This window comes from Podarcis gaigeae (genome assembly GCF_964106915.1).
Source record: "Podarcis gaigeae genome assembly, chromosome: 3".
NCBI classification, from domain to species: Eukaryota; Metazoa; Chordata; class Lepidosauria; order Squamata; family Lacertidae; genus Podarcis; species Podarcis gaigeae.
Genome location: NC_139680.1, coordinates 94,921,858 through 94,947,779, shown reverse-complemented (window position 1 = coordinate 94,947,779; position 25,922 = coordinate 94,921,858). Strand labels below are relative to the sequence as shown.

At 39.4% G+C, this 25,922-nt stretch overlaps 1 protein-coding gene across 7 annotated transcripts in view; it reads right to left on the bottom strand.

The window, feature by feature from the left end:
• Positions 1 to 25,922, bottom strand: part of USH2A (usherin) — a gene marked incomplete at its 5' end in the record, with an annotated part of 433,145 nt that overhangs the window by 294,818 nt on the left and 112,405 nt on the right. For all 7 annotated transcript variants that reach the window (XR_014562720.1, XM_083732918.1, XM_083732919.1 and 4 more), the window contains 5 exons: positions 4,112 to 4,242; positions 5,538 to 5,726; positions 5,973 to 6,074; positions 7,542 to 7,668; positions 16,092 to 16,222. Coding sequence is in view for 6 of the 7 variants with exons in the window: in XM_083732918.1 (XP_083589044.1) it covers positions 4,112 to 4,242; positions 5,538 to 5,726; positions 5,973 to 6,074; positions 7,542 to 7,668; positions 16,092 to 16,222 (680 nt within the window). The remainder of the gene's footprint in view (positions 1 to 4,111; positions 4,243 to 5,537; positions 5,727 to 5,972; positions 6,075 to 7,541; positions 7,669 to 16,091; positions 16,223 to 25,922) is intronic.

Sequence of the window (25,922 nt, the reverse complement as noted above, 5' to 3'; positions counted from 1 at the left end):
ATGCCTCTTTCCAGCAACTCCTCCAGCCAAGCTAGTGACAAACATAATGCTTTCCTTTCCTTTGGACCACATCAGCAAGGCTGGGGGAGTCTTGCCATCTGGGCAGCCCAGGACTTCCATACACATTGCCCTGGCTTGCACCCCAGGGGAGGTCACTTCGGTGCTGCTAACACAGTGATTTGGCTTCACCCACAGAGGCGCACTCCATTGTCTCTAGAGACAGACAAATGCCAACAAGTATTTTTAGAATGTAGAACTGCTCTAGTCAGAGTTAAGCACTTTAAAATCCCAATTATTTTGATAGAAGCATTAAGCACATGCTATTCTCCTTTCATTGAAATCAACAGAACTTAAAAAGTATTAACTTGAGCTGATCATGATCTTTATTTCTAATCTGTGTGTAACTAGCTTATGACTTCATTACTGAGATTTGCATAACTGATGGGAGAAAAAAAGACTGACCTAAAGTATGACTGCATCTTCTAATCATTGTACAAAATGGGAAAATATGTATTTGCCAACTGTATTATGAAGAATATTATGACAAGTCCATTGAGAAAGAAATCTCAGATCTGCTTAATCTAACTGCTAACTTTAAATTTAGTGTACTGAATTTTAAATATACATGATTCACGCTGGTCCAAAAATTATATTGCATATTTTTGGAAATGTCTGAAGAAATGGTTTCTTTAAAAAAAAATAATGGGGTATATTTGAGGGTATATTTATGAGTCAGTTTATCTAATATAAGCACGCATCACCAAAATGTTCATTTTCTAGTTAAATTGCCTGCATGATTTCAATAGTCAACACTGCCTCTTGTTTGGGATGCAGTGGTAAGTATATTTTGAGATTCTAAATTGTCCAGCTCAGGGGAAAAATGACATTTAAATAAGGTTCTTTGTGAAAGAAAAGGATTAATAAGGCCAGAGGAAAAACAGACATTTCAGCATCCATGCCAAAATCTTATTATGTGAAATAAAGAGGGCAACTTAAGATGTGCATTTTCTTTTCTTAAAGATACACTTGTTTAATAAATATCATCATCTTGTATCATGTATCAATATTACCAGATAGGCAGATAGAATATATATTTAGTTTTTTTTAAAAAAATGACCCCAGCTGATCAAACATGTGTTTCCAGTTGCCAGCTCAGTCCTGTCCCTGGTTTCCACCCCCTCCTTGTCCTTTCATCTTCTGAATTCAAAGACAGGAGCTACACAAAAGCAGTCATTGAGCTGTCACACACTCCTTTCCAATGAGACTTTAGTGCTAGTTCTCATGAAAGACCATATAATCCCATCTGTTATGATCCGTTAAGGGAAGAAACTGGCTGCACATAATAAAATAATATAATAATTCACAACAAATGGCACTGTGAGGCGACCTCCTGAAGAGAAAATGTACTGTGTGCTGTTATCCCACATATCTCGTCAGTTACAGCCATCAGCGTCTACACTGCAAAGGGTCTGTGAGATAGAAAGTTTAAAAAGAAGGCACTCTGCAAAAGTAGGGTGTCCTTGGGGTGCATTTTACGAAGGAAGCTTGTTTCTGAAAGGTTGCCATATCGCCCACCGTAGGCCAAACACTTTAAGTACTACACGTTGCAAGTATTCTGACAGTAGCTACAAATCGTTTGTAAGGAGTAGATTACTGGCTAGCTATTCAGAATGGCCAGTTGATGGTTCATCAGTGAATTTGGTGAGAGGGAACTTGAAGGAGCATCTCCACCCCCATTGTTCAGCCAAGACATTAAGATCCAGCTCCAAGGGAATTCTGGCAGTTCCCTCCTTGCAATAAGTGAGGTTACAGGGAACCAGGCAGAGAGAACTTCTCAGCAGTGGTGCCCACCCTGTGGAATGCCCTCCCATCAGATGTCAAAGAAATAAAGAACTATCTGACTTTTAGAAGACATTTAAAGGCAGCCCTGAATATGAAAGTTTTTAATGTTTGATGTTTTATTGTGTCTGAAGACCTAATTTGTTGGAAGCTGTCCAGAGTAGCTGGGGCAACCCAGTCAGATATATGGGGTATCGATACAGTTGCTGTTGTTGCTGCTGCTGCTGCTGTTGTTGCTGTTTCATAAGAATTTGGACAAAATAATGTAGCCTATCTCTTTCCTAAATGCGACTAAATGGAGGGGACCGGTGTAAGATGCACCTGTGTGTGTGGAAAAAAAATAAAAGTTTTCCATTTTGGAAGAGAAAGAATGCCAAGAATGGTTAAAAACATCTTGAGAGTGTGGGAGACCTCTTTCCCTGGGATCTTGTGTGGGAAAGTATGGCTTGTTAACGTGACTCTTTGCCTACATAAATGTTTTGTTTTGTGTATTTAAAGCCAAATCAAACATATGGAGTACTGCCCCTGAAATTTTTCCAGTTCAGGAAAAAGGAGGGCACACAGTACAGTAATATTATTTGTCAGCTCAAATATGCATAGATACTTTCTGCCTCCACTACTACATTAATGCAGTAGTGATAAGGAGTTAATTGTAAAAGTGCAGCTCAGCAACACAGAAATGGAAGGTGCTCACCAATGTCAGGGGAAAAATGCAAAGAAAAAACATTTAGTTGTCTATGGCTTTAGCTATTTAACTATCTATGGCCAGTAGCAATGATGGCCTGACATGTATGCAAATAGGGAAATCTAAACTAATTCCTTGCAGTAAAAAAAAAGGAGGGGGGCTTTTTTCTATAAGCTATGTTGCTATTTTATTTTATAGTCAAGCAACTGGTTTAAGTATCTTAATGCCTTTGAAAGAGAGTTGGGGAGTTACTAAAAGACAGGTGAACTATGTGATGGAGTGGCTTTGATTCATGGAAAAACCAGGTTGATATCCCTGCTGAATAACACTGAAATAAATTTGGAAAGCCAATACCGCTGACTGAAATTTGCTTGCAAATGTTTCACTTTGCATTCAGGTGTCGTTGGGCTTTTCAAATTATTTGATTGTTTTCAACAATCCCTGAAGGGAGCTGTAGTTAGTCATAAATTCTGGAAAAGTGGACTTTGAGGCAGAATGAACTCACAGAAAACAATAAAGCTTTGGAGTGAGAGCGATCTGCTCATCATTACTTAGGATATCCATTTGTGTTCGACAATAGCACTACGGAGAACTTTCTGTCATCACAAGGCTTACTCTTTGTGCAATGGAATGTTCCTCCCCTCTTCTTTTTCTCCACACCACCTAAATCTGTTCTGGGGGTTCCCTTAAACTTCCAGGACAGATCTAGGGAAGGAGAAATCCTGTTGCTCTAGCACTAATGCACTAGCATAAGAATATAGCTAACTATCACTCATGTACTGTGCATGCACTAAAACTGATGGATACCATCAGCACTTACCTACTTTGTGGTGCACCTGTTAGGGGAAAAGATGGGAAAGGGTGTCCCAGACAAAAGCCGGGTGCTATCCAACCTATGGAGTGATAAGCCATAGGGTGTTCATTTATACTAGCAGTTGTTTGAGTGCAGCAAAAAGCACCACATGTCCTTTGCAGGGGCAATGTGCTTAGGATTTGTACTGCAACCCTCTGGGCAGGGACCATGTTACTTCTGAGTTCTTTATAACACTAAGCATGATATTAGTGGTCAAGAAATGTTAAATACTAATGGATGGCCTATTAATGGATGGCCTTTTCAAACAACTTCAACTACCAATAATCTGTGATCCCATGATTGTATAAAGGTAGAGAAACCAGATAGCCTGGCAATGAAATACATTAGTGAAATGGCACAAGACAAAAATCAATAAGATACTATTCTTTCTAGCTATAAAACTATACAGGAAAGTAGATTAGGTCACAGAGGTTATGGGAATATCACTATACCTAAGAAACAAAATTGAGGACCTAATGAACAGTCTTTATGGATGCACACTCCTATTCATATAACTACTGCTATGATTAGCCCACTGTCCTCCAGATTAGGACAAAGGTAATGAGTTACTTCAATTGACAGATGGGAAGAATGAAATCAAGTAGCAATTGATATATTCTCTCATGTAAATTTCTTCATATCATGCAGTTTATCCTGCCACACAAAGGAGATCCAGCATCTATACCTAAAAATTCTTAAATGACCTATTTGAAAACAAAAATATCAACACCTACTGCAATGTAATCTGGCCCTTCTTTGTTGTAAATGAACAGAAGTAATCCATTCAGCTGATCCGTTTTAAAAATAAAGGAGATCTCCATGTCTGGACCAGCATGTAAAACATTTGAGTGAAGTTCTAGGAAACCTTAAGAAAGAAAAAGAAAACCATGCAAAGTATGTTATACTGCAGTCTCTATCATTATATAAGTGAGAATGAAATTCAGTCAAATTCAATTCAAGGAATTGTGTATAATATTAGCCCAATAAATATAGGGCTTTTTTCTGAGATGAATGAAATGAATACTGAAGTCATAACTTAGCAGTGAGTTAGCCACACTCATGTAGGCTTCCCCCTTCGTTTCAACTGCATTTGGAACTACATACTGAAATAAGGGAGAAATTTCAGACAGGCAGATTTGCCTTTGTACAACACTGTGTGTGCATCAAAGCCACTGTATCTTAATCAGGTCATTGGCCTGTGATGACTTTCTCATTAAACTCAATTTCACCAACAATAACATTAAAATAACTAGAAAATGCAAGCAGCAATGGTTGGCAAACAAAGCCCTGTGTAGGATATCAAATGTCATATGCCAGAGATGGCCAAGGGCCATCTTGTCTGGTGAAACGCAATGCCCTTGCATGGGTCTGGTTTTGTGATCAAGATGAATATAACCCAATAGTATGGACTCCATGATGTCTGATGGGTGAGTGAGAATGATCACATGGTCCCACACCAGCATATCTAGGGTGGGGCCATGTCCCATCAGTCCCACCCACCCTTCATATACTATGACAGGTCTGGGGGAAAGTGCAATTACAGCAGCTTCCATGTCTTTGCGCATAACATATTCAGTAGACTTAAGAGTAATTAAGAAGTAAAATGAGGCCCTTTCAGTTTTGATTCTGATGTTATGGGACCTGCAATTTGATTCCCTCCCTCTCTCCCCCCCCCCCTTCTTTTCCTTCTCCTCCTGCAATGAGGCTACATTTTAATATTTTAATGTTCCATTATTTTAATGTTGTATTTTATTTTTGTTTTTAAGTTGTAACCATTCATCTTGTTTTTATTATTGCTTGTAAGCCGCTCTGAGCCCGGCCTTGGCTGGGGAGGGCGGGGTATAAATAAAAAAATATTATATTATATATTATTAGAAGCTCAGTCCTACTGACTTTTCAGAAGATCTGCAAGCCATTGCTCTTCAGAAAAACCATTTTAAGGGATAAAGCTGGCTAGGTTTTCTCCGAATTTTGCTATATTGTGCTGCTTCTACTTGATTGTTTAAGAATATAAATGTACTGTATTTTAAATTTGAAAAACACCAAATTCTAATTAAGATCAAATAAAGTATTTTGTATTTTTTTCACTTCACGAAATTCAGAACAACAACAACAACAAAGCACAGGTAGTATTCAAACAATTTTAATATGGGGTTATACCTTTCCCAAGAAAATGTGCTCCATTTGCAAGCATGCCTGGACACCCTTCCCAGCTGTGATAAGCATTTCTTTGCTCCACTGCTTCCTTCCATTCTAAAGGCTCCCAAACTTCTTGTGGGTGATGCACCTTTTTCAAGGACACCTCTCGGAGACACCCCACAAATCCTCTTGTAACTATTTTAGAGGCGCCTGACAAAAAAAATATGTTAAAAAGCTGAAATGCACAGAAAATAATGAATTTGTTGGAAATAAGAAATAAAAACAATTAATGTATAACATCAAAAGTGGTCTTATCAGTTCTCTAACTCATCTCACTTGGAATGGCTCTGGGATTTCATTCTTGGTACTGCAGTATCACAAGGACTTCGAGCGAATACTCAAGGGTAGGCTGGGAAGTGGAAGTATTGCCATGCAAACCATGCAACACCTTCTTACCTGTATCTTTTCTTAGGATTGTAAAACCCTGTGGAAGTCCTCCAACAAAAACTCCTGTGTTTTCTCCAATAATGGTACTACCACTGACAGCTGATGAGGAACCTAAAAACAGCCAAATAAATTTTATTCTACTGAGAATAGACGATATCAGGTCAAAATTCACCACCATGGAAAAAGTAGAGAACAATCTTTATTTATTTAAAGTATTTATGGGCCACATTTCAAGACAAAGTCCTAACAACGTGGTGTGCTGAGATTAGATGAACTACACAAAGATGCATTTGAAGCATTAAAAAAACAGCACTGCAAGGAGCTTTTGAGTCTCAAGAATCAGCAGCAAACATGGTTGAAGAAAGGCAGATTTAAACAGATGAGTTGTCAAAGCACATTTGAAGGCCTGCACTTTAGAAACCATATATACATAATTCAGATCCACAACAGTGGGGACAAAACTGAAAAGACCCTATCTCTTATGCCTGACAATGTAATTTATCTCATTTATAGATATACAGCCGTAATAGCAAACAGGATGAAATTAGGGAACTTGGTATCAGAAAATGGTGTGTCAGAACAACAGGGAGTATCTACATGTTTCACCAGCAAGCCCACTTGTATTGATGCTATGACCAAAGGGGACCAGGAGTAGGTGGGGGATCCAGGGCAGGAGGAATGAATCAGAGCTACACTACACCAAGATTTGGCTAAACATGTCATCTGAACATGAGATTGTGGTGAAACTCTTTCCTCCTTAACTAAGACCTGAAGCCAAAGTTTGATCTTGGTTACAGGATGTGGTTAAGGAGGAGAGAGCTGGACCATGATCCCAGCTTCAGATGAGATATTAAGCTAAACTTTGGCTTAGCTGTCATGCCACTCTGAACTACAAGGAGAAGGAAGGTGCAAAACACATCCAAACAGATAATCCAGGGCTACCATTTCCCTGATGATCGGTACCTGAGAAACCTGGTCAGAGAAACTTAGACATCTGAGCTCTAGAACACTGGGTTTAATTTATTTTATTAAGCCCAATGAATCAATGGCTATCTTCTGGAGTCACCAGGATAGTGTCCATGGGCATGCATATCCCTGCAACATTCCCTGTCGCCTTGATGGTTCCCTCCCACATCCCTCTATTTGCTGAAATTAGGCATGAAAAACCCCATTCTATTACAACCAGTAGAACAGGCTCTGGTGTGATCTTGCTTATGGTGTGTGTTGGTTTCTCTAGTTTCTCTAGTTTGCAAGTTTGGCCACAAGCCTGAAACATTTGGCCACCCCTCTGTTAGAGTGAATTACCAACACAAAAGTACCAAGTTGTTCATTTGGAAAGGGCTGTGAGAGGCCCAGAGGTCTAAACTGAAAATTACCAAGTTAAAGATAAACCTGTGTGTCATTTTCAGAAGCATCATCTTGTATTTTATTACTGTATCCTTCCAATGATAAAGTGTCCAGATATTAAACAAATGTAAGTGAAAATGAAAGAAAAAGCTGAAGAAACCTTTAGAAAAAATAATAATGTGACAATCACTTGAGAAAATTAATAATAATGCTATGAGTTGAGAGAATTACCTGTGAACTGCCCATCCACAGTGATTGTTCCCATAGCCTGATTCCTTACAGCAATTATATGGTGCCAACTGTTATCATTATATTGTCTTCCACCATCATTATCAGGAGTTAGTGCAACAGCAGATCCCTTTTAAAAGATATTTAAACAATTAATAAAAATGTGCCGAGATAGGCCTCTGAGTCATTATTATATCAGCCTTGAAATACAGAGGCAACTTTGTTTCAAAGTGAAATTAGAATATCCTACAGTATTTAAAGGATCCCCCCCCATGCTGAAATGGTAGAACCATTCACAATTAAACTTTTCAACTTTGCACACAATTCAGCGGTAAATTATCATTACACACAACCTCATTACATCTTCATCCAATAATGTTGGTGCAATGCAAGGGTCAGTTCTCACTGAGCTGACTGAAAATGGTTCCAAACAAAAATTAACCAGCAGCGACCAGGATAGAAAGTAAGTCCTTTCATTCATAGTGGCCATCCTCCCACAGTCTGGCTATTACTGGGTTTATCCTTGTACCAGGAATCCCAGTGGTAAGGACGAGTGTCAGGGCTCGGGCATGTGCAGCCGTCTTCTAGGGCTACAGATTGCTACCAGCCATGGTGGCTATGTTCCACCTCTACTACTAGAGGCCATATGCCTCTTAATGCCAATTGCTGGCAAACATAAGTGGGGAGAGTATTATTATACTCATGTCCTGCTTCCCGGCTTCCCGTGGATATTAGGCAACAAATGGATAGCTCAACTGGTTAGAGCATGCTGCTGATAATGCCAAGGTTGCAGGTTTGATCTCCATAAGGGACAGCTGCATATTCCTGCATTGCAGGGGGTTGAACTAGTTGATCCTCATGGTCCCTTCCAACTCTTTGAGTATGATATCTGGTTGGCCACCATGAGAACCAGATGCTGAACTAGATGGGCCTTTGCTCTGAACCAGCAGGGCTATTTTTACTTATTTGAAACATTCATATGCCACTTAATTATTACCCTCTTATAGTCCTTCCTGTCCAGGACTAGACAATGGAAGAAATACACCAACCAGGCAGCTGCTGCAGAAATTCTCACCACGTGGGGCAATTGCACATGAATCCAAAGACTCCCAAGCTCAGATAGAAACCTAGATACCATTACTCATGTATTTTTAGTTCCCTTTGAAACATAACGCAAACCACACACTTACATACAAAAACAAAACAGAACCAAATATATTGTCTAATATACTCTGGAAGAAATTAAACATTGTACCTCTTCTGATCATTCCACCAGCAGAAGCATGTTAGCTTCCTAGACGGAACTATCCTCCATTCCTCCACCTTCTGCTGTTCTCCTGGCCCCTCCCTGAGCCAGTTTCGTGTGTGTGTGTGTGTGTGTGTGTGTGTGTGTGCAATGGTAGGAGGGCAGAAACCCCATTGCACAAGCAGAAGTCTCTGTATAGGGCTCCTGTTGATGGGACTCATTAGATGGAATTCCGCCCTAAAACTAGAACATTTGTGTGCCTGTGTTTCTTGACATATCTATTGCATTTTATAAATATAATTAGCCATTTTGAGGACCCTAGTAAAAAAGTGGGATATAAATCTACTAAATAAACCAACCAACATATATATACAAACCCAGTGTTTATATACTGGAACATGTTAAAAAAAATCCTTCGCACACCACAAGAGAGGTAGCAATTCAAAAGTACCTTTTGTAATATTAAATACAGTGTTTTACTTTATGGGTTATTACTCAGAAGCCTTAGATGATGTGAAATGTTACATAGCAATCTAACATGAGTGAGTCCCCAGGACTATATAAACCAGGGCTCCAGAATCTATTCTGGCTTCCTATTGGCTTCAGGGAACAGTTAAAGAGTTGTTGGGTTTTGACCTTTTTAAAGCACTAAATGGCCTGTGTTTAATTTACTTATGATAACTCCCTTCTCTACATTCTATAGCAAGACATATTCACCCGATTCCAAAACTGTTATCCTTTATGCACCAGATTAAAAGTGCTCTCATTTCTCAAATCTTTGACAACAAATTATTTACACCTTTCATTTCCAGTTTTAATCACCGTCTATTGCTGCAACCACATTGTAAAGAGTTTTAGGTTCCAAGTCTTTTTTAATTTAAAAAAAAATGTTTTATGAATGAAATGTAAGCCACATTAAGAACTTTAAATTGGAAAGCCTAGTTAAAAATGAGAAAAGGTACAGTGGTACCTTGGTTTCTGAACACCTCCGTTGTCATACGTTTCGGTTCTCGAACGCCAAAAACCTGGAAGTAAATGCTTCTGTTTTCAAATGTTTTTTGGAACCTGAACCTATGACACAGCTTCCACTGAGTACAAGAAGCTCTTGCAACCAATGGGAAGCTGTGCCTTGGTTTGCAAACATTTTGGAAGCCAAACGAGCTTCCAGAACGGATTACATTTGAGAACTGAGGTACCACTGTACTTGTGTTGAAGATCAGTCTACATCCCAATCCCAAAGAAGGGCAGTGCCAAAGAATGCTCCAACTACCATACAATTGCACACATTTCACACGCTAGCAAGGTTATGCTTAAAATTCTACAAGGAAGGCTCAAGCAGTATGCGGACCGAGAACTCCCAGAAGTGCAAGCTGGATTTAGAAGAGGCAGAGGAACCAGAGACCAAATTGCAAACATGCGCTGGATTATGGAGAAAGCTAGAGAGTTCCAGAAAGACATCTACTTCTGTTTCATTGACTATGCAAAAGCCTTTTGAGTAGACCCAGTGAAATCAATGGACGTAAGTTAGTCACGACCAATTTATGTTCACTGATTTCAGTGCATCTATTCTGAGTATGCCATAGTTAGGTAACACCCATCAATACTAGAATTTAAAGATCTGCTTAGACATACGTAGGGAGCTTTCTTCTTACATGATGGAACTTTTCACTTTTACTACTGGTTAAGAAAAGTTCCCTTGAACTCATGGAACTAATTTCATGGTTCTTTGAATCCTGGTCTGAGCCATTTTCACTTAACTTTCCAAGAACCATGTTTGGACACTAAGGCTTGAACACCAAGCTTCTGTTCCATTCAAAAAAGAGGATGTGATTCGCTATAACTCCCTTTCCATCTGCAGCCCCCAACACTTATTCCCATGCTATTCTCCAATACCCAGGAGCAGATTTTTTCTTTTAAGGTCTGTATAAAATATTTCCACCTTATTTCCAAGGTATTGTGATATCTTTGTTTTTCTGAAAACAACTTTGATACATCCAGAGTTCTGTTTTATACGCCAGTTCACTCCTGAAAAATAAATTATTCAAACGGATGCACATTATAGTGGAAAGGACAAAGCATGTATGTTTACTAGATGTAGGTGGGAATGCGATTTGTATGTATAGTGGAATGTGCATCCTACTGACATGCTTGGCTGGCAAGATGTGCACTTAGATGCTCATTCCAACATATGTTCTGATGTGCATTCAGCCTCCTGTTTGTTTCTCTCTCTGGTGAGTTTGCGCAAGAGTTTGCACATCCACCTGCTGATTATTTTTCTCCCCCTGGTAAAAAGTAAACTAGACAGAATTGAACATAAGGAAGGTCCAGGTAATTGCTCGTACCAGTGAAACAATATCTCTGTTGGAAATCGAACTGTCAGATTACCACGGTATCCCTACTTTTCACTAGAGCTGCAAGAGAAATAAGATCAACATTTCAACTTCACTTTATTTCATCCAAAGTTCCTTTTGCAGCTCAGAGTAGGGGAATGTAAAAGGGGAAGGGGAAGGTGTTAGTGGGTCCTAGCTCTGCGTCCAAAGACAGAAAAATCAATAGCTTTTTTTTTTTTTTACACTAATTGCATCCTTTTTCAAACACTGCAGATTATTGATGGAAAGCTCTTTGCAGCAACATGCCTAGCAGCTTCAGGAAGAGTATATTGTCAAAAGTGGATGTAGAATCTGTATTTGGATAAATGATGGCTGTCTTGGAATCATTAGCCCAATCCTTAAAAGAGCAATCACACACCCCAAGACAGCATGTGATAGCATTTGTAGGAGACAGCTTTCTGGTATCATTTGTATGTAAGAAGTGCATTTAAAACTAAACTTCTGTATAATCATAATTTTCTCCATTTGTATTAAAATAAATGTATCCAAACACATACATAATTGTAACCTATTACACAAGAGTCATGATTTTAGTGATCTGAATGACTAACGGCCTGGTAAATGAACTCTATAAATTTTAGATTTGTAGGAAGCAAAACAGATGTAAGCACAATACTAAAAACAACAGGAAAACGCAACGACAGTGCTCATGCATTCATTCTAAAATGAATGTGTGTTATAGGGAACTTCTTGTTTAATTAGTGTTTGTTCTTTATGAAGGAGACTGTAATAAAATATATTATCTGGGGATATAGCCAAATTAAGATTCATATTATGTACAGCTTTGTGGAAAGGCAAACCAGTATCAAGCAGCTCAACATGTTTCACAGTAGTCAAAGTTAGAATGACACATAAATAGTAACAGCAGATTCAGTGCATGATGCTTTATCAAGGATATTTTCAGCAGCCATCAACAATCATACAGCTATGTCAATCAGACCTGTGTCTAAGATTTGTTCATGTCTGCCACTACAGTAAGAGTGTCTTGGACAAAGATGCCCAAATATTAGTCTAAAATACAAGATAAATGATACACCAATGATAATATAATTTTTAAACAAAATATGTTGCTACATAAAAGCTGTAACTTAGTAGTTAAATTACCTGTTTCCTCCTAGCTCTTCTTTTCTCAAGTACACTGATTACTAGAGATAAAATCCTAAGCATTTTCAAAAGGTATATGTGCTTATTTTCAAAAAGAGTAAGTATTCATCAGAGTTACTGCTTTTCGTCAGTCTGATATATTGGTATACAGAGAAGTTCTCTGTCCCACGAGAATGCATTTTACAGGCCAACAAGCTTTCCGTTTCATACACTATTTTTTATTGTCTTCCACCCTATTTCAACATTTTAATATTTTACAAACACACATTTCATTATCGTAGTTTAATAATTAAAACCAGAACTGGTGTCATGCCCAATTAATGTGCCCTGGTAGCATGCCCATTAGTTTTTCCATTAGTGAATTCAACAATACTAATGGGATTACTAGCATGGGATGCTAATTGGGCGTGACATAAGAAACTGGCTTACTTCTTAGCATACCCTTGCTAATGATGAAATTAATGAGCATTTTATTAAATGCTGTCTCATCAAAGTGTACTTAGTTAGCGTTAAAATTGTTACAAACGATGCTGCATGCCAAAGATGAGGTGTCTACAAAAGTGATTCTTTATATGTTTTGGCAACAATCTGGAGCATTTTATTTTATTAATCAGAAATCACATTTGTAGCAACACAATTTCAACATTTTAAGCTACATAAGGGAATATGCCAACCAGAGTCAAAAGTTGGAGAAAATCACTCTGCAGATATGAGACACAGTCCTCTGAATGCTTCTGTAACATGTTAAAAGCTGAATGACTACAGTCCGCAAACCATTTACTTTGTAACAGTGCTGTCAGCTCTAATAGGAATTGCTTTGGAGTAAAAGAATTTCAACTATAGTAATCACATTTAAATATTCTGAGTTAAGCAAGATTTGGACAAGAATATCCCTTATAAAAAGCTATAGAAAGAAGCAGGTCTCTCCAGGAGGAAACCATTGCATTCTCATGCCAATTATGTGCAGGTGGAAAGGGAACTGCACTTTAAAAAAAGAAGTTATTCTTTTCTAGATCCTTCTATGGTCTCCTCACCAAAACTCTAACTTTTCACTAGTGGGGGATGAAAACTCCTAATAAGATGAATTATCAATAAATGTATTTGTGGAAAGAGGAGGCTAGAGAAGGTAGACCAACAGACATAACAGGCCACCAAAGACAAGTTTCGCTTCTGTTTCATTTTCTTGCTATGGGGTGTCCATGTCAGAAGGCTCCACCTCCATATGATGTTCTGAGTCCAGTGAAATAACTGAAGGCAAGATGCAGTTGAACAGCTCGTTTTATAGATCCTAAGTGTTCACACAGCACAACAGAAAGTCCAGGGGATCTCAGGGCATGTACAGTTCCACTAGCCCTAACACTACAAAACAGCAACAATTCTTTCTAAGGTTCTTCAGGTGAGAATATTTCTTCTAATTCCAAAGACATCACAGAGTACCTTCTCAACTGCTTCAAGTTCTGCTTTGTTTCAATTTGGATCTCAGATAGGAGGATCTAGATTTCCAGGTTGACAATTGATCCATTCAGGCACAAATGTCACCTTCCTGCACTGGTCTACGTAAACCCAAGTAACTAACTCAGGGAGGCGGGAAGGTGGATAAGGACTAGAATTCTTCTCATATATTGTTGTTGTTTAGTCATTTAGCCGTGTCCGACTCTTCGTGACCCCATGGACCAAAGCACGCCAGGCACTCCTGTCTTCCACTGCCTCCCGCAGTTTGGTCAAACTCATGCTGGTAGCTTCGAGAACTGTCCAACCATCTCGTCCTCTGTCGTTGCCTTTTCCTTGTGCCCTCCATCTTTCCCAACATCAGGGTCTTTTCCAGGGAGTCTTCTCTTCTCATGAGGTGGCCAAAGTATTGGAGCCTCAGCTTCATGATCTGTCCTTCCAGTGAGCACTCAGGGCTGTTTTCCTTCAGAATGGATAGGTTTGATCTTCTTGCAGTCTATGGGACTCTCAAGAGTCTCCTCCAGCACCGTAATTCAAAAGCATCAGTTCTTTGGCGATCAGCCTTCTTTATGGTCCAGCTCTCACTTCCATACATTACTACTGGGAAAACCATGGCTTTAACTATACAGACCTTTGTTGGTCTCATATATTAGTCCTGTCTAATATATTTCCCTCTTGGTGCCCTCCTGAAAAGGGTCTCCTCATCCTTCCAGGTTAGAAGCTCCCTATGTATCCAGATCTCTAGGTAAGAGATGTTGACCAGCCCTTCTAGTGGGTTCCTGAGACTTGCCATTGCCTTGCTTGCTAGGGGCCTTCCTGGGAGAATGCAAGGCTGGAGGTTTAGGTTGGCTTAAACCTCTTCCCCAGGCTAACAAGCCTGACTTCAGTCTCCAGCAGCCACACCACTTGCCTGGATGCAAAGTTGCTTCCTCTCTGCCCCAGCTAGCTCTACATGGGCATTCCTCAGCCTTTCTTCCTACTTCCAGCCCCCCAAATTCTGCCTGGCTCTCTACATCTTTTATTTCCACCCTACTCTTCCTAGTGGCTTTCCTGCCCACACCCACAATCTTGTGATGTATGTTCATCAGACCCATTAGGATGGTGAGCAGGACAGTGGCGATAGAAACTGCACTGGGGAAGACCTTGGCAGCTTTTCATAGTTGGTCATCAAGCCCATTATGTATCTACTAAAGTCAGGGTCGGAGTCAGGATCTGGTGTTCTTAAGCAGCTGCTAGGGCTTTAGCTGTTCCCTGGCAAAGTCCAATGTTGATGCTTGCCCTGTGCCTCTTTAAAAAAAAATACACTCTGGTGCAGCAGAACACACCATGCCCAGGGCCTCATCAATCCTGGAACTGTAACCTGTAGTCTCCATGCAAGACTGATGTAAGGACTATATCATACGCCAGGAACAAATGTGGCAACAAGGGGCAGGTCTTAGCTTCCAATAATAATAAACCACTGTAATATTGCTAAATTGGCTTATTAATTAACTTGCTAGCCATCCTATTGTTGGAAATTAGATGATGGACTAGCAGAAAAGTTCCTATGTTGGTATGAAACTTCACATCACAGTGTATTTGTCAGTTTTTACGATGCCACATGACATGTCCTTTTTGTCCATTTTTTGCGTATGGGGAACAATAAGCCTAAATCTAATCTGCATTTAAGTGGTCTGGTCTGGTCCCTACACTTTGACAAGTGCAGCTCACAGAGCAATATATTCAGGAATGCTTCCAGAATTCTTGCCACACACTGGCAGCAAAAAAAGACATGCTGTACTTCACACTGGTGACACAGTCACATGAAAGCCCTTAATATATATAATATATTCAAAATCCACATTATTCTCATTTCTTTTCAAAGTTTCTTCCTAGGCTGTCTAATCATAGGTTTATTTTTCTTCTGCCAAACTTATATTTGAATTAGCATGTACACTTTTTAATACATACATTTTTAAATACTGGCAATACTGACATTTGTGTTATTTTTACATAATAAAGAGTTTTTTTATTTCATTAGATAATCTAGTTTTAAAAGGAGTGTTGTCAGTTTTGCAGAGTTTGAGATTATATTACTGAAGTTCTGTCTGCATCCACAAAGATCTTGAATTATACAATCTTAGTGTCAGTATTTCATGGGGTCCAAACAATTTTAATGCTGAAATTTAACTCAATTTGACCTCGTAACTTATTAGTAATTCAGTGCCAGAGAAACAATAGGTTTTAAACTTCTGTCCTCTAACAAACTTCACTACATTCAATTTAAATGAACCCATTAACCTATTAATTAATAAGCAGAAAAAGAAGAAAAATCATATCATTAAAAGGCATAAAAAGCTTTTGAGACTGGCAAATTTACTATACCTGAGGATCAAAGAGAAAGTAAGGACGTCCCCTCTGCAACTGAAGTACAATATATTCCTCTTGATTCCCAGGTGACACGGAGAAAAGAATTAGACCATCAAGTTCCTTAGTTCTGAAACTCACTTTAATGCCTGGTTAGAAATAAAAGGATATTATTTACCTCTCAGTTTTTCATGCATTCATAGAAATCAATGTGTCTGATAAGAAACAAAAAGCCAGAACTATTATCCAGGGGGACCAGGGAAAATATGTGCACTTGAAGCACATGATCCAATTAACATGAGTTCTGAATATGCTAAAAAAATTACCTGCTCAGGTGTTGCTTTCTAAAAATGTACCTCATGAAAGATGACGTTCACTTTTCCATCTGCTCTACCTTTCCCCCTACCACTAATAAAGATGGTTTATTCCTATGCTGTGTCAAACTCCACCTCCTATTTTAATGAGTCTTCCCTTTCCACAAAAGTGGTGTTTTCTTCTCCCTCATTTTTGGAGAATGGAAGAACTCTGAAGGAATTCCATTAGAGGCAAGTGTGTGTGTTACACTTGCCTTATTAAATGTACAAAATGGAAGACTGGGGGCTCTTTGTACACAGGCTTACATCCTGGCAGGACCTCCTAGAGTGACCATGTGACCCCATAACCTGAGATGGTTACTCTAGGAAGTAATGTAAGCCTTTGTACAAAGAACACCACAATGTATTTTACTATCATGGAGAATAAACATTTGGAAAATTTTCTGCCTCAGGTGTCAAAAGAAGTTAACTGGCTTTGGATAGTACTATGTGCCTTGACATGAAACAAGGGATGCAATTTGCTGCTCCGCCTCAGGCAGCAAAATGTCTTGGGCTGGCCTTGTCTACAATTATGGCTGCTAGGCAGGAAAAAGCATGTACTTAGGAGGACAGTGAAAAGTAAGCATTTGGTGAGGATTTTATTGACACAATTTTGGCACTTTTGTGACGAATATTAAAATTATTTGTGGGATTCCATGCTGTTTTCAACAAGGGCAGTTATGATTAACAATGTGCTCTTACTTCATATCTACTCATACCCATATCCTTGTGGTTCCCCCTTAGCACATTAAACACAGAGCAGGCTAATTTATTGGGTTTTACCCAGCTGTAGCAAATGAATCAACTTCTTCATATTCATTTTTTCCCTTCCTTTGCCAGGCAGAAAATAATAAGTAATGGGAAGCTCTTTGTGTAGACAGAAACTATTATGAAAAATTAAAGAATCATAACTGCAACACGTATTCATATTACATAAGGCTACTAATTACCTCACGCCACAAGCAATATCCTTTGACCCACAGACTTTAATCATGCCACAGGTTGTCACCGAGTGCATCACAGTGTACTCACAAATATTAAGACGTTCACTTGAGATAATGAACATCAATCATGCTATTAAAGTAGCTGTTCAGAGCTATGCAACAATTGACTTTGAATAAACATAACAGGGGATATAATCAAAATCTCCTTTAGTGTTCAGGTGGCATTTCAGAGGGCTAGGGGTGGCACAAAGAAAAAGGAGAACTGGAGGGAAAAAACAGAGAAATTTGTCCTCAGGGCGATGTCATGGTTACTTAATTCCTGAGTATTCCTTTACATATATTTACCTTTTTAAAACTGATTGCTACTAAAATATTGAAGGCAGATTAAAAATACATAAAAAACAACATTAAAACAACTAATAAGAGACACAAGGTAAAAGAGTCAGCTTCAGTAATTGCCTGACAGTCCTGTAAATAATACCTAAACTCTTGACATTATTTGTACTAGTGCGTTTGGTAATGATACTGGTGTGGCATGTCATGTTCTAAGAACATCAGGTTTTGAGCCATTGGTCTATTGCAGAGCTTTCCAAATGGTGTATCGTGACACATTAGTGTGCCGGCTGCAGTGGGCAGATGCGTCATGTGATTCAGTAAGATCCTCTTGAAAGTGCTCTCTTTCTATCAGCGTTGCTTTGCCAGCATATATGTTATAGAAACCACATTAGATCTCTATCAAGGAGCTGCCACATGGTACCTGTAATATATAGTTGGACCCTTAATTGAGAAGCTTTGAATATTATTATATTAAATAAAGGCTAGAGCTGGATGGTGAAAGGTCGCTTTAATATATTTTTCCAGCTCTTTCCTACAGCCTGCTGAGCCACTGAGTGTCTCAATTACCTCCTGATTTCATATATTTCATTCTATTCTCTTCATTGTTCTCAACTTTCCACATCACACTGTCATACACTTTTTGTGTTTTGCTGGATGGCTCTAAGATGAAAAACTATGTAGCCTTACTTTCGACCAAGAGGTACGATACCTTCTACAACACAACTATCTTTAGGAACAGTGAACAAGTGATTTTTCATGGAAATTGATAGTAGTGCAAATATAGCCAACTTAACTCTGCTGGTAGCAGAAAAAGGAACATTCCTAAAACTCCTTGGGTTGGATTCAGAAAAGTACTATCAGAAGGGGCTGTCATGAGATGACTTTTGGCATGCTCCATCCACTAAACCCTCCCAAAGGCTTTCCTGAGAGTTGGAGAACCCAAGTGAATGGGGTGGGCTAAGGTCCTGGGGAGACCGGATGACAGAGATTCCTGACTTTCACACTGAGGCTCCTTTCATAAGCAATACTTTGTGATACTTTCTTAAAGTAGTAACTGTGATCTGGGGCAGATTTGAAATATATAATCAACTAATTACTCCCCCCTGCCCCCGTTATTATCGTTGCAATATCTCAAAGCAACCAAAGCTAAAGGAGGTCAATCCTAAATAGGGTAAAGAAAGGGAATTGTTTACAAATCTGAATGTGGGTGGCTGGCTGAATAAAGGAATTAATAAGAGGACCAAAGGAATGGTGTTCTATACATCCTATCATTCTGGATCAAGGAAATCATCTTGATTTAGACTCAAGTACATTCTGTTATGTTAAAGTGACAAATTTGATACCTGTTTTTATTTTTTTTGCCACCCCATTATACCCACTACTGGTAAAACAAACAGGACATTTTAGCTTTAATCTTCTTACTACATAACCCAAATAACTTCAGTCATGTTTGCATTAATGTTGCATTAATCATGTTGTTGCGTATTAATGAGTTTTCAGGCTATGCTAATTACTGTCATAGATTCTGCAGCAGCCCATTAAATATACAAATTACAGAATTAAAGAGCCAGAGCTCTTCATGATTAATCTTTAAATGGAGAAAAACTAATGATGTCTGTACAAAGTTTCTCTCTACTTTGGGCTGACTGAGCCCAATGAGCAATCAATTAGAGTATTTGAGGAATAAGAAACCTCTAAGATAGTGTAAAGGGGCTTTTTTTGCACAGTTATTCAAAACAGACATTGGGGATAAAACCTTTTCAGTTTTTCTACTATACAAACATTTATAACATCATCCAATCTTTAAGACTTTCTTAAGTGTCTACAGGCTTACATTCATTATTATGTACCCACTGGAAGCAGCTGCCTGCCTCTGTATGAATATAGTAAATCAATCTTCTCTTTTTAGCAAGGACACCAGTCCTGTTGCTCTCTAGTTAAGAAGATTTACAGCAAACCTTGGTGAAAACAAAGGCGAGATAAGTTTAGAGTCATTTGATAAGATTTGATGTATTAGAAGCACTTTCCCCTCCTAGCTCCTGAATGATGTTTTGTTTAGGAAGAGAACAATGGCTAGTGGTTAGGGATTGTAAATTAAGAGAGATGGATTCTGCACCAAGTTCTGCCACAGACACAGCGTAGAACATTAGTCAAGTCATTTAACTTCTCCTGGCCTAATTTCATGGACCATCTGTAAAGTGAAGGTTGGTACTCTTCATGCATCTAATTTCCAACATATCAAGAGAGTGGGGGTGAAATAATGCAGTTAATTATCAACGTTTTTATATTATATAAACTGCATCCTCAGATACAACCAGAGTGCCTAAAACCAATATATATTTTTACTTATCTCTCAAAATATGAATGGCATATGCAATCATTACCAATTGGACTGGATGCATAAGTCACAGAAATAATATTTCATGGGCAAATGTCCTGTACAGCCAGTAATAGTACCACTTCATAACTAGGGAATACTTCATAACTAGGGAAGCTTGAGGATTTTATGTGCTCCACCTTTTGAAACAAACATACCTGATTTGTACCGGCCAGGGTCATTGCAGGTTGGAAAGTATATATGCAAATTAGTCCACAGTTCTACAAACCTTTCACTGCATAGTCCATCTGCTTTATTACTGTTGTTGTTGTTGTTGTTACAGTTTACCCAAGGACCCTCTCTGCCTTCCCGCCCCTTCTTCTTCTTTTTTACAGCTTTAGGCTGCTTGGAGCAGCTAGAAAGTGTAAAACTGCTGCACAAGCTGAAATGCTTGTGAAAAAGCTCCAGGAACCAGCCAAATATCTTTATGAGCTGTCCTTTCGTGGATAATTGTACGGAAAAAAGATGGCTGCCCCCATGTGCCCATGGAAGCCACCAGCATTTTTTCCTACCAGATCTGTCTTAGTTCCGGACCACCTGTAATAATGGACTTTTCGTTTTCTGGAGCATTTTCACAAACATTTTTAAACCACAATGTACTGTGCTGTGCTTTCTAGATTCTCCAAGCAGTGTGAACTTGTAAAGAAGGAATATATATATATATATATATATATATATATATATATCAAACCACTTTATAATCTGGAAGGAAGGAAGGATAAAGTGACCTACCTCTTGAAAATGTACACAATTTTATAACTGAGAATTTAAGCACTCGAAAATGGGATGAAACAGACTTCCTATCAGTCATGTGTGAAAAAGACATGGACCAACTTAAGCCTGATCTGCCCTTTCCTGTTCACAACACAGGGTATCTTCACAGGACCATTTCAGTAGCTGTGAGAGAAAAGTTGGACTCTGGTAACATCCTGCCTGGATTACTGCAGTGCATTATGTGGATGGCTGGGAACAGTCGCTCCATGAGGAGTCTCCCAACACCTCCCAACACCTTAACAAACTATAGTTTCCAGGAATCTTTGGGTTATGCCATGGTTGTTAAAGTGGCATAATAATGCTTTAAATGTGTGGTGTGACTGTGACATTTGTCTTCTGCCTCAGGTGCACTAGACTTATCTTGCCAGGATTGGACCTCACTGGCAACCTGATACAACTAGAATATGCTTTTCTGTGGAACTTTGAACTTCAGTAAAATATAGCACTAATGTAAAACATATACACTTATGAGATATGTAAGCAAGTCAAAAGGAATTTTTCTTTCTAGTTTCTCTGCTTTTTTTAAAAGCAGAGGTTAGAGTCAGTGTTGTTTATCCCATGATAAGAGAAAATTTAAGCAAGCTACATGAAATAAACAGTTTCTTATTCATAATATTCACAGAGCTTAAACTGTAAGGGACTTAACCCATCTTGAAGTCGTCCAAATAACTAATTGGTGATCTCTTTGATTTCCATTGTTAGGCTCAGCGTAAACCTGTGTTTAATAATGGCTTTAGTAATACAAACATTGCCCAGGCAAAAAGTAATTAAACTGACTGAGGGGGAAAGACCATGACTAGAGCTGGGTAAAATACAAATACATCAAAATTAAAGTCAGTGTAATGATCTGAAACATGACAAATTTAGACAACAAGTACTCCAGCCAAGGCAGAATCTGGACACGTTACAATTTGGAAGAGTTGAAAGCATACATAAAGTAGAAATTCTGCAGTGAGTGAGGTTGCTTATTGATTAGGCTAAGCACATAGTGAATAAAAGATTAGGAGTGATCTGAGACAGATAATAAGCCAAAGTGAAAGCATAGAATCATGAGGAAGGAAAACCAATGATACTAAAAAAAAAATGTATTGAACTGGTTTCCAAAATTCCTCACTAGCTTGTAAATAAATTTTCCTTGAACCTCTTAGTTTTGCCTTCTATCATTCTCCTGTACAGCACGGCCCTTCCTAATTAAAGAAGACGTGAAGTCACAAGTTTAAGAAAAACTAAACCTGAAAAGTTATTTGATCAGACTACAATGAGACAAAGCAAAAGGTCAGCAAAAATCAAGGAAGAAATTCAGTAGGAACTGCAAGTCATGACAGAAGTGCAGGAAGATCAAGCTACATCTAGCCTATCCCAAACTTTCAAAGCAGAACAACAAACTCAGCAACAAATCTGCCAAATGCTAATGATTCTACCAAGGAGGCAATAATTGAAAGTAAGAAATATACAATATTTCATCCTGTAGTGTTTGCAGTGCCATTTCCCCTAATTATTCTTGACACAGTGACCTTCTTCGGTAGAGACATAATACAGTTTGCTTCACTCAGAATAAATAAACTCACCAAACTTTTGTGTGGAAAACTATTTGGTATGGGGACTGTGAAAATCTAATGAAAAAGAAAAAGCCCTTCAAGTTTCTGATCACATTTCAATCAAATACAGATGCATTTTTTTTCTGATGATGATTCAGCTACATAACTTGCACATCCAAACTCTCTCAATACAGTAGTTAGTGACCTTTTTCTTCGGTTGTTTTACTGTGCCTCATAAACTGATTATTTTCAATGGACTGCAGCATTAAGTTTCCTTTTCCTTTTCTCTTTTCCAATGAGAAAAGCCTAACAGTAAAATAGGCTGGATGTTGCTACTATAAATCAGCTTTTCCAAGATGGAGACTGCAAGCAGAGTAAATCTCTGTTAGGTATGAGATTACACTCCTAATATCCTATGACAATGAAGCAATGGCTGCTCCCCGTTTGAGGACCTTTCCATGCTTACAATAGTATAGTTTCTGTTTGATCTAATGTTTTTATGAATGAATTTGCAGCTGACTGTCTGCACCCTTGGTCACACATCTCTGTTATTAGAAAGTCTGAAGGTTTCCTTTCCACATTAAAGATGAGTTGTACCTGAACTGAGAAAAGTTCTATGCATAGCTGTCAACTTACGGGTTTGAAAATAAGGGGCCAGCAGCCTCGAAAATAAGGGATCAGCAGCCAAAATAAGGGATTTTGCTTAGCTTATACAGAAATCCGCCACTCATGGAGCCATGCTGCTTTTGCTGCGACTGACTGTGTTTTGCAGGGGGTTGGACTAGATGATCCTAAGGGTCTACAACTCCGACCAAAGAAGAGTGGCAGACAAAACTGATGAACGACGTCGAGATGGCAAAGCTTACAGGCAGAATTGGAAAACAGGAAGAGGACCTCTTTAATAAAGAATGGAGAAAGTTTATAATTTATTTGAAAAGCTATTGTAAAGAGTTACATACATTGGTAGGATTGACAGCAAACTTGTAGTAAAAATTTGAACTATGGATGGGCAAATGATTTATAAAAATAGAGTTATGAAAGGGATGCAGAGGGGGAAATCACTACATTAAGATGCTGCACTGGTTGGAGGGTATGCTAAGCAGAACATCGGGGCTGCCGTCGTCCTGATGCGAGGAGTTCCATCGGCCCTTCCCCACAGAGGGAGGGAGGGAGAGAGACTCTCGCCCATGCCGCCCGCGAGCTCGGCATGAGGTGGTTGCGGCGCCGCAGCAGCCGCTGAAGCGCCACTGTTCTGCGTCCCTCCCCATCCCCTCCTCTTCCTCCTCCCTCAGGCCGCCTCCTCAGCTGCCGCTGCCGCTGCCGCCTCTAGCTTCCCCTGGCAGTGCGGTGTAAGTCTCGCAAGAGAGGGGCTGCCTGCCTGCCCGCCGCCACCCGTCTCCTTACGACACGCCCCTGGGGGGAAAAGGGAGAGACGGAGATGCGGCAGCCTATTTCTATAAGATACATTCTATAAGATACATTGCATTAACTAAACCTTTTGTATTGTTTTAAAGGGCACCCTAACATAGTGTGTTACTGTTGGCTCAGAGTAGGTGCATCCTACATACCCTTTAATACTGACTGTGCTATTATTTACAAAGCGTGTAGATTAATGTCAATGTTATCACAATAAAAGGTTAAGAAAAATGAGAATCCAAATAAAATTCTGCCATATTCCTGGCAAACCAGCATAATGTTCATCCAGAAAAAAATGGGTCACTTACAGGGACCCATCAACATAAAACTATTCATGTCCTTGTAGAGTACTTGATAATTAAAATAAAATTTTAAAAATCTGAGAGCACAATCTGACAAAAAATAAGTTGTTTTAAGTCCCACGAACTTCCAAATAAGCAAAATTAATGGGATTAAATATGGCCGGTTGGGTCATGCCCAATGATTATAAATCACAGCAGCTGCAAAGAACCCAGTACCACTTTATGGCTCTTTATATTTGTTGTAATAAATTCATTGTAACAGCATTTTCAGGATGGCTTAAGTTATAAGAACAAGATAAAGCTATAGTCTGGCTAAGGGAAGAACCTCATTCTACTGTCAATATTTCAGGCTGATAAAAAGCTGACCAAGTGTTATCAGTTTGGTGATGAATAAAAGAAAAAGCATGAAGCCATTAGCATTAATGAACTTAGGTAGCTAAATGCTGTGTGTTATACTGGGAGTCTAGGGTGGATTGTTGATTTTTAACTCCAAGGACTAAGACACACACACACCCTGCCCTTCACGTTATTATTTTCTTTTGCAGAAAGTGCATATAATTCATTTTTCAAATTTTGTAATATGAAGAAAATTTGGCAAACTACTTGGTATGATTGGTATTTCATCTTAAGAAGAAAAAAAGGGAGGGATCCAACAAGATTTATTACAGAGCTCCACTGAAGTGCTTGAAATACTGTGAGAACACAGAAATGCCTGCTTTTGTGTTTGTTTTTTAAAAAAGATAAAGTTGTCTGATATAATATCTTCAGGCACAGATTACCTTAGGCCTGCAGCATGACCGATAGACACTCAAGCCTCTGCCATCTAGTGTGTACTTGGGAATGGCTAATGAGCAGCATACTTTGTGTGAAGATGCAGATAACTAAAGAGAAATGCGCAAGTAAAACTGTAGAATCTTGAGGGCATGAGGAGTGAAATGAAAAGCAGCTGGTTATTGAGTTATTGTCATTTGTGCATACATTTCTTGTGTAGTTTACTTTATGCTCTGCCCTGCCTGAGCATCATGACTGATGAACTATGAATCTTTTAAATAAGAACCGAAACAAGTGTGGTCTTCCATTTAGGCTCTGAACAGATCTGCACCTGCTTAATTTTCAATAACATTGTAACATTCCTTGAAAACCATTCATGAAGCGTTAAGTCCAAAGTTTGTGAAACTTCACACACAAGATGGTTCTGTGGGTGGAAAGAGGGGGAGGACTTTCTGCTCCAGTCATTTATGCCCCTGAAAACCTTCTCCAAAAGGTTGGGGCTTCCTCTCAAACGGCGTGGAAAGTGATTCCACATGGACAGACGATATTAGTGAAAATTCCCACCCCTTCTGCCTAAAGAAGCATCCAGCCAGAGGCATAGTGTGTGTGGGGGGGGGAGAGGGATCACTGACCTGGAGGGGGCACAACCAGACGCCCACACAACAGGCTCCCTCATTGAGGCTGGAGCCACTGGAAGGCAAGCCAAGCTGCACCTGGGCCAAGCCTTTAGGGCTGGGGCATTAGCAGCACCTCCTTCCCTTTCTCCTCGTGGCCAGCGATAAGACGTGTTCATGCCCCCTGCCCCTGGGCCGGTTAAGAGGAAGGGTGGGGAAGAGCACCGCCATCGCCCACCAAGGAGAGTCGAGATGCTCCACTGGGATCGGAAGGGAGTGAGGCAGGTGGGAGAAGGACAGCTGCGTTCTCTGGGGCTGGGGCTCCAGCAAGGAGCCCTGACAGCTGAAGCGTGGTGGTGGGCAGGTTAGTCTAGTAGGCAAGGAGATAGAGGCAGTGAGGAGTCTGTTGCAGATGGCCTCCATT